General features: G+C 46.0%; 1 protein-coding gene across 1 annotated transcript in view; it reads left to right on the forward strand.

Annotated features, from left to right (window-relative positions):
• The window catches only part of sik3 (SIK family kinase 3), a 38,234-nt gene that overhangs the window by 10,626 nt on the left and 17,608 nt on the right, over positions 1–10,000 (forward strand). The window contains exons 2-9 of the mRNA XM_042063904.1: positions 2,337–2,453; positions 2,591–2,654; positions 3,063–3,224; positions 5,162–5,286; positions 5,488–5,611; positions 6,304–6,422; positions 6,794–6,904; positions 9,777–9,908. Coding sequence (XP_041919838.1) covers positions 2,337–2,453; positions 2,591–2,654; positions 3,063–3,224; positions 5,162–5,286; positions 5,488–5,611; positions 6,304–6,422; positions 6,794–6,904; positions 9,777–9,908 — 954 coding nt within the window. The remainder of the gene's footprint in view (positions 1–2,336; positions 2,454–2,590; positions 2,655–3,062; positions 3,225–5,161; positions 5,287–5,487; positions 5,612–6,303; positions 6,423–6,793; positions 6,905–9,776; positions 9,909–10,000) is intronic.

Consider the following 10,000-nt stretch of genomic DNA (forward strand, 5'->3'; position numbering starts at 1 on the left):
TCTGTTCGTCTCTGCCTCTCAACTTGATATGCCCTGAGACGAGTTAGAAATTACTTGCACTCTTCCAAGTGAAAACTGGAGGATGTCCTTTACATTTGATGAAAATATTTTTGTTTGAATGTAATATTTTGAAAGAAGTCATTATTTTTGTACCTAAACTGAGTGTGTGTGTGTGTTTGTGTGTGTGTTTGTGTGTTTGTGTGTTTGTGCGTCTATGTGTGTTTCTCACCTATAAGTTACAATGCAGTGTTTTTGGCTTTAGGGTATACATTGTCAATGATTTTTAACTCTAAAATCTCATGTGTTGCACTTTGCATTGCTTGCCTCTTACCCCGAGCCTCACGGGTAGTTGAGTTTGCACGTCGCTGGGCCAAGTGCATTCTCCCGCGACCTGCCCACAAAGCATCTCGCCTCCACACAACAAAACCGCTGAAGGCAAACATCTCCCGAGCACGTCTCCTGGGAGAAGCATTCTGCTTGTTCACCACTCTGTCCCTGCAGCCTCCTGCCGACGGCCAGCTCAGCATCCGCTCACCTGCCAGTCACGGCTGCCCATGCTACCATCCGCTGTCATCGCTGACCGTTGACCGTTGTTGTGTTTTTTTTGCCTCTGTATCTTTTCCTTGGCAGGAAAAAAAACATTGCACCCATTGCTAGTGCACTGGAGGCCAGCTCAGGGCACATGCACCCCCATCCCCCCCCCCCCCCCCCCCCAGTCTTATCAGCGAACAGAATAAGCCGCCGGCAGCGGCAGTTTTACAGGCACTCACTGGCCGGGTGAAAGGTGCCCGTGCTGCTGCATTTCTGCCTGATTTCCTTATTTTAGGGCCATTTGCATGCCGCGGGACTTCATGTTCTCCAAATATGTGGGACGCCGGTGTGATTTTCCACAGTGCACCTTCTCTGGCCTTTTCGCCTCTCTATGGCGGTTTCTCTCTCTCTCTCTCTCTCTCGCTCACTGTCTTTCTCCCTCTTTCTCTATATCTCTCTCACTCTCTCTCCATCCTTCTCACACACTATGTTGACTGTGTGTGTGTGCGTGCATGTGCACGCAGACCCATTCCAGATGTTGGGCCTGGGTGCGGGGCTTGGGTGGAGAGAGGTAGATAAAGAGAGAGAGAGAGAGAGAGAGAGAGAGAGAGAGAGAGAGAGAGAGAGAGATTACATCAACACAGCTGGATGACTGCCAGTTCCAATAATAGCCTCACGGAGGCTTAAAATACCGCTGAAAGGGACACACACACACACACACACACACACAGCCGCTGGAAGGGACACACACACACAAACACACAGCCCTAGTGAGAGTTCACAGACGGAACACCATGTGCCCCGGCCACCCCCCTGCCCTCCTCGGACCATCATCCTACACACACGCACACACACACACGCACACACACACACACACACGCACGCACAACAGAGAGCCCCTCTCTCCTCTTCCCTTTCCCCTAATATCCGAGCCAGCCGTTGTGTTTGGCATGTGCTTGTTGTCTTTAGCCTGGAGAGAGAAAAAAAAGAGGACAAAAGGCCCCTGATGTCGACCCGATCTGGGGAAGAACCTGCACGGCAAGGGGGGGGGTGTTAAACCCGGTTCTTCTGCCGCACCGAGGGAAAAGAGGGATGAGGATAATCACAGGATAATAAATCACTGGTGACGGTGGAAAATGGGTCCATCATTTTGCAGTCAGTCTGTTCATACCTGTGAGGAATAGACGTGCTTCCCATCGCTTCCTCGCGCGCCGCGCCACAGCATTGTTTTGAAACGGTCCATCTCCCAGCAGAATGCAGGATGCAGGGGCAATCAGGGAGATATGTCCGGCGTGTCCTCAGCTGAACCGAGAAGCCTGTGCCTCTGCACTCACTGATGTATGGGTTCATTGCATAAATGAATACAAGCCATTTCCATACCTGTCGTAATTGTTGTGCTTTTTACATTTGAATGGCTAGGTGTAGATCTCTGGAGGAGCGACTGGTGGTTAGCGTCCCTAACCCCCGACATTTTGTAGCCTGGCGTAGTTCTGGTTTCACTGCCTGGTCACCTCTTGCGACTGTGTTCCAGCAAAGCTGTGAGGCTGCGGGCTCTCTCTATGCCTGACTTGAGTGGGCTGTCGTCCATCACACAAGTCCACTCGTTTCTCAAGCACCATTTTGTTTCAGAGCTGCTGGGCTGCTGTATTGAAAGCAAACACAAATGTCCCAGACGCTCACATCTCAGCTCTGCTGTTTTGAGTTCCATGCTAAAAATTGTCTCTGTTTTTCTCTCTTTCTATCCCCTTCTCTCCCTCTCTCTTTTCTATTCCTTTCTTTCTCGTCTTCTTGCTTTGGAAAAACAGGTGGCGATAAAAATAGTAGACAAGACCCAGCTTGATGATGAGAACTTAAAGAAGATCTTCAGGGAGGTCCAGATCATGAAGATGCTGAGACACCCTCACATCATCCGCCTTTACCAGGTCACTGCTCCCCACCCAATCTTGTCTTCTCTCCCTTTTTCATATATAAGAGTGGAAATATGTCTTGCTGTGTGTTAGTTGTTTACCTGTGTGTGTGTGTGTGTGTGTGTGTGTGTGTGTGTGTGTGTGTCCTTCAGGTGATGGAGACAGAAAGGATGATCTATCTAGTGACTGAGTACGCCAGTGGAGGGGAAATATTCGGTGAGTTGTCTGTTTTGTGTGCCTGTTCTTTCTTTTTTTTTTTTCCATGTCTTTGATGCTGTATCTATCCCCCCTGCCCTGTTTCTCCTTGCGTGTGTTCTCTGTCATTCCGTGCTGCCTGATCATATCTTGCATTTCTCTCTAAAAACATCTCTGCCTCCAGAGATTTTTGTTTATTATTATTCTTTTCACCTCTCACCGCCACTGTTGCCTTCCTTGGCTCTCTCGTCTCTCAGCCTGTCTCCTCCTACTCCTACTACTCCTACTAAGAGGTCATGTGCAACAGGTTTTAGTCTGTTAACCCTTTCTGATGGTCACATTCTCTCTCTCTCTCTCTCTCTCTCTCTCTCTCTCTCTCTCTCTCTCTCTCTCTCTCTCTCTCTCTCTCTCTCGCTCTCTCGCTCTCAGATCACTTGGTGGCTCATGGGCGGATGGCGGAGAAGGATGCTCGGCGGAAATTCAAACAGATTGTGGCGGCAGTGCACTTCTGCCACTGCCGCAACATTGTGCACCGTGACCTGAAGGCTGAAAACTTGCTGCTGGACCACAACCTCAACATCAAGATCGCAGGTACAGGACTGTGTGTGTGTGTGTGTGTGTGGGTGGGTGTGTGTGTGTCAGGTCACCACTAACAGGGAAGCTACACCAGGCACGTAACTGAAGCGTTTCGTTTGCGCTGCGTCTGCTGCAACAATTAGCTTCCACTATAATCAATGGAAGTAGCTACATCAGATTTGATAGCGGCGGGTACGTTCGAAAAAAAGAGACCAGTCTTCTAAAATGGTTTTTATGCGTTGCGAATGGAACGCTTCAGTTACGCTAACTGGTGTGCCTTCCCTGTAAGTGAATGTTTTTTGGTATATTCTTAGAACATAGGCAAAAAAAAATTTTAACTGATTGATAGGGTCAGGCATAGGGTTCGCTCTAGGCCTAGTTTTGTATTCTTTAGTTACTGTATAATGGAAGGCAATGGGAGGTCCCTACTAGAATATCAATACGAGAATGTGTGTTTGTGTCTGGGTGTGTTTGTATACGTGTGTGTGAAATAGGCATATTTTGAAATATTTTGTGTTTTGCCAGCAGGGTTTAGACACTACCATATGAAGAGGGAATCAGCTAGTATCTGTCAGATTGGACACGTGCCCATTACTAGTGTGGCAAATAAATTATGTATAATTTTGTGTAAATGTGTATTATGTAGCTAATGAATTATGTATGGGTGCACTGAGCCCATTGCAGATAAATAAAAAGTATAATAAATAAGTCACATCAGTGTCTCAGAGCAAAGCTGATATACACAATATTGTCAAAAGTATTGGGTCACCTGCCTTGACTCGCATATGAATTTAAGTGACATCCCATTCCTAATCCATAGGGTTTAATATGACGTCGGCCCACCCGTTGCCGCTATAGCAGCTTTAACTCTTCTGGGAAGGCTTTCCACAAGGTTTAGGAGTGTGTTTATGGGAATTTGACCATTCTTCAAAAGGCGCATTTGTGAGATCTGAAGTTGGACGAGAAGGCCTGGCTCTCAGTCTCCGTTCTAATTCATCCCAAAGGTGTTCTATAGGGTTGAGGTCAGTACTGTGCAGGCCAGTGAAGTTCATCCACACCAAACTCTGTCATCCATGTCTTTATGGACCTTGCTTTGTGCACTGGTGCACAGTCATGTTGGAACAGGAAGGGGCCATCCCCAAAGTGTTCCCACAAAGTTGGGAGCATGGAATTATCCAAAATCTCTTGGTATGCTGAAGCTTTCAGAATTCTTTTCACTGGAACTAAGGGGCCAAGCCCAGCTCCTGAATAACAGCCCCACACCATAATACCCCCTCCACCAAACTTTACACTTGGCACAATGCAGTCAGACAAGTACGACAGAGTTTGGTGTGGATGAACTTGACTGGCCTGCACAGTGTCCTGACCTCAACCCTACAGTATGAGATGAATTAGAGTGGAGACTGAGAGCCAGGCCTTCTCATCCAACAAAAATGGTTTTCCATGTCTTTATGGACCTTTCCAATGGTTTCCCATAAACACACTCCTAAACCTTGTGGAAAGCCTTCCCAGAATAGTTGAAGCAGCTATAGCTGCAAAGGTGGACTGACGTCATGTTAAGAATGGAATGTCACTTAAGTCATATGCGAGTCAAGGCAGGTGACCCAATACTTTTGGCAATATAGTGTATTTTGATTCTCTCTCTCTCTGTCTTTCTCTCTCTGTCTTTCTCTCTCTGTCTTTCTCTCTCTCTCTCTCTCCAAAATGCTTTATTGGCTTGACAAATAAGACATTCATATTCATGGGTTTCATCAGGTCCCTTTCCACAGGTGTATCAAGCACCATGCAGTCTGCATTCATAATCTAGCTGCTTGATTTTATACACCTGTGGAAAGTGACCTGATGAAACCCATGAATTGCCAAGGCAGTCATGCATAGTATGAGGGAGCTGGGGAATAGGAAACCCAAGTGTCTGTGTGGACTTCCATAAAATCCTTTCTCTCGTCTCTCAGACTTTGGCTTCAGTAACCTGTTCTCGCGAGGTCAGCTGCTGAAGACGTGGTGTGGGAGCCCCCCTTATGCTGCTCCCGAGCTCTTCGAAGGGAAGGAATACGATGGACCCAAAGTAGACATCTGGGTAGGGAGTCCCCTCACTCGGTCTCCTCTCTTATTCTGTCTTCTTCCATCATCCCTCCTTCTCTTCATTCTTCACTCTTGTGCACCCTGCCTTCCTCTCTCTCACTTTCTATGCATAACTCTTTTTCTATCTGTCTCTCTCCCTCTCAGTCTATTCATCACTCTCTCTCTATTTCTCTCCCCTCCCTCATGATTTCTGCAGAGTTTAGGTGTGGTGCTATATGTTCTCGTGTGCGGCGCTCTACCCTTCGATGGCAGTACCCTTCAGAACCTCCGGGCTCGAGTGCTAAGTGGAAAGTTCCGGATCCCCTTCTTCATGTCCACTGGTGAGCATTGGCATGTCTGTGGCCTGAGTCTCATGAGCATATGCTGCTGTAAGACTATCAGATTTGACTGAAAGACTGTGGTTCCCATGCTTTTTAAAGTTGGTCTTATTGATGACCGTAACTTGTTGTGGTTCCCTTTCTTTTTAAAGTTGGTCTTATTGATGACCGTCTGATTTAAGTGGTTTTGGTTTCCGTTCTTTTTAAGGTTGGTCTTATTGATGGCTGTCTGATTAAGTGGTTGTGCTTCCCATTCTTTCTAAAGTTGGTCTTATTGACGACCGTCTGATTAACTAGTTGTGGTTCCCATTCTTTTTAAAGTTGGTCTTATTGATGACCGTCTGATTAAGTGGTTGTTTGTGATGTGAAGTTAAGGAGTGGTGACGAATGAGAAGGACAGTTGTTTGTTCTCTCAGATAAAGCAGAAATAGCTACTGTTATGTAAATGGAATACACAAACTTTGCTGACCATTTGAGCTGGCAGTTTTATAACAAACATTTGTAATTTAGCCTTGTATTATATAGTTTTATATTTAACCACTGCAAAGCAAATGTCATTAGTTTATGTTTTGTCGTATTTTGTCATTTTCTTGACGTTTTGTCCAGTAACACCTTTTGTGCATGGATGTGTGTGAGTGCTGCATAAATGTGCATGTATGTTAATGACAGTGTGTCTGCGTGTATGTTTGTTTCAGACTGTGAGTACTTGATCCGACACATGCTGGTCCTAGACCCCAGCAAACGCCTTTCCATGGAGCAGATCTGTAAGAACAAGTGGATGAGACAAGGGGACCCGGACCCTGAGTTTGAGAGGGTGAGTGGATGTTCCGAGTCACTGCTGTGTCTGTGGACATAACTGGTCATTCAAGTCCATCCTGCTGCCCCTCTGCCACCTTTGCCCGGCTTTGTTCCTTTGTTGGGTTTTTCCAACTGACATTTACTCACGACGTGTGTCACAAGCCCACATCCTTGTTTACCTTCAATTTTTTTTTTTTCTGTGCTCTCTCATTGTGGTCCTGATTTTTTTTGTTGTTTTTCTCACTCTTCTCTCTCTTTCTGTCTGTTTTGTCTCTTTACCTGACCTTGTCTTTCACTCTTTTCTCTCTCTCCGTATCTCTCTCTCTCTCTCTCTCTCTCTCTCTCTCTCTCTCTCTGTATCTCTGTCTGTCTGTCTGTGGGTCTCAGTTGATAGCGGAGTGTGAGCAGGTGAAGACGGAGCGAGAGACTGAGCTCATTAATGAGCAGGTGCTACTGGCCATGTCAGAGATGGGTCTGGACCGGGAGCGCACACTGCAGGTGAACACACACACACACACACACACACACACCACACACATCCTCATATACACACACACACACACACACACACACACACACACCACACATCCTCATATGCACACACACACTGTCATAACGCAACAATACACCCACTACATTCAAAGCAATATGCCACATAGCCATACATTTACATAACAACACAGAGACCTCATTATATCCAGCATTAACTGTACTTGATCACCCAACACTACTCGTATCCAAAATAAACACACACACACAGGTGCGGGCAATCCAAGACAAACAGACAGACTATCTCACACTCACCCACATATATATGCTCTCATGCAAAAAGTCTCACGCAGCCTCCAGCTCACGACCACACTAACTACACAATCTCAGTCAATTCAATCATACTGTGATGTGGCAGGACATGAGAACAAGAGATGCAGTAAGACAAACATGACAACCGTAATGTCCTCACAGTGTTCTCATGCTTCCGGTGTGGAACAACCACACAGCACAGTGTTCTTATCCTTTCGGTGTGGAACAACTACACAGCATTTTATTTTATTTTTTATTTTTTTAAACAATCAACCAATACAGCACAGTGTGACTAAAAAACACCTGTGTGCATTTTGGCTTGCTTTTACTGGTGGACTCAGACCTCCACAATACATTGGCCAATTCTATTTTGTTCTGGGCATTATGCTGCATTGGGAATTTGAAACAGATATGGTACATTTCTTTGTTGAATGTTACAGGTTAACGTGATGGTATGTATTGCTGTGAAGCTTTTGGTGGTTGCACACATCGATTAGGAAAAGAGTACTAGGCCTTGTGGTTGCAGGTGCTCAACCTGTTTTACATGTTTGCAACCAAGGAAGAAACAGCCCTGCAGATCTGCAGTTCAGGCCCTGAATTGAACTCTGGGCCCCACAAGTCTAAAGTGATGCATCACTTTGCTATTGGGACAAGTTACAGACCGACAGACGGACTATTGAATATTAGGCCTTATATGAAGGTCTGAAATACATTTCCATAGGTCTCAATTATATTAATTCCCATTTAATGCTATTTTGACAGTGGTCATGTGAACTTTTGTGGCATGGATTGCAGATATATCACAATGTAGTTAAGTACAAATTATATTTATGTAAAATGGATAACCATCCTCATACAACTTTGCAGCCCATATTTATTTACTTTACTAGTAATTCTGATATTAAGATTTTCCTTCGTATTGTTTTGCTGGTAAGGTTGTGAAGTTGGTCTTAAATTCGATTCTTAATGGTCTTAAAGTATTAAAAGTCCTGTTCCTCTACCATTGCAGTAATCACAAGCTTCACTTGTCCCTAACTAGCGATAGCATTTTGTTGGTTAATAAATAGATAGGTCGTAGCAGTGTCGTGTGACAACGGTCATTTTTAAATCTCTCTCAATACAATTTAGGACCACCGTTTTGGAGCTACAACCAATGAGATCACCATGTTTTTCTTTTACAGTGGTCATCTTTTGTTTGGGTTAGCCTGAAATCGCAGTGCACAATCGTTAGTGCACCTAAACTCATGCATATGACACATCTCACTTCCTTACGATGCCCTGTGTCGCTCCACACTCTAGTGTGCTGCTGCTGCTGCCCTCCAACACACATACATACACACACACACACACACATATACACACACACACACACACACACTTTCACCCTCTAGTAGCCTCTGCTATCTTGAGCCATGTCTATTTTTTCAGTGCCCTGTGACCACATGGTTGGTTGTGTTCCTGTTCCTAACGAGTGTGTCAGCCCACCAGCAGTAGCTGCAGCAACTCTGAGGAACACTTGTTACGGCTGCGCTTGGCTTCTGTTCTGCAGTGCTGATGCACTGGCACTCTGTAGCCTGAGCCTACTTTAGCCGCGCTGCCTGTGACTCAACATTCTGCACCTCTTGCGCTCCCTCCACTTTGCTTTCTCTGTGTTCTCTCTCCGTCCCCTACACCTTGCTGAGAGACGTTTCCGGGTACAAACTTTTTTTTTTAAAGTTATGTTTTTGGGCTTTTTAGCCTTTAATTGGCAGGACGGTGAATGGTGTGGGGGGGGGGGGTTTGTGTTCAGGAAATTACCTCCGGCCACATTGGAACCCTGGTCCCTGTGAGCACTAAGCCTGTGCTGATGGAGGCCGACGCTACTGCTACGCTACGGCTCCTCTGCTGGGTACAAACTTGTGTTTTGGCAACACAGAGGCCCAGGCTTTGAGTGATATCTATCTTTGCGCCTGATAGGTGGGGTGGGGATTGCCACCCCCCCCCCCCTCCCCACCTCAGACATCAGGCAGGGCTTGCGGTCCCAAGCAAGCCTAATCGCCCTTCGTCATTCCCCTGATTGTCATTAAGACGAACGTGGCCCCCTGATAGTTGCATTTGTGTTGATAGTCAATGGACCCGCAGTTTCGGTGTTGGTGTTTGGTGTTACGTCAGAACTTGCTCTGTAGAAACAGGCTGAGGAGGGATTTGCCAGGTTGTGTGTGTGTGTGTGTGTGTGTGAGAGAGAGAGAGAGATGGGGGGGGGGGGGGGGGGTGGAATTGAGCCATTGCAATGCTGCGTAACTGCTGCCTTTCGTTGCCTTTATCCTGTACAGCTGCAAGAGCATTGCCAATGCCGTTACTAAGTGTAACTTACTGAGAAAAATCAGCAGTGATTACCAGCGATATTCCCCTGAAGTTCATGAGCTGGGAGTGTTGAAGGGAAATGTACAGTGAAAAAAACAGCTTGATCAGAGATAAATAATTCTGTTCCTGTTCAAAAAAAGAAAGAAAAATCCAAAACCAGTATCTTCAGACTTCTGACAAAGATCTTTCATCTCTTTTACTTTCTTCTCTGTCTTCCCTCCATCAGTCTCTGCATACAGACGCCTACGATCACTACAGCGCCATCTACAGTCTGCTCTCTGAACGACTGAAGAAACACAAGACCCTCCGGCTGCCGCCCCCCACACCGCGGCCCATGGGCTACCCCCTCACTGTACAGGTCTGTCTGTCTGTGTGTAACTGTATTTGTGAGTACTGGAGTAATTTCCCCTTGGGGATCAATAAAGTATCTATCTATCTATCTATCTATCT

The sequence above is a fragment of the Alosa sapidissima genome, chromosome 15 (assembly GCF_018492685.1).
Source record: "Alosa sapidissima isolate fAloSap1 chromosome 15, fAloSap1.pri, whole genome shotgun sequence".
Lineage (NCBI taxonomy): Eukaryota > Metazoa > Chordata > Actinopteri > Clupeiformes > Clupeidae > Alosa > Alosa sapidissima.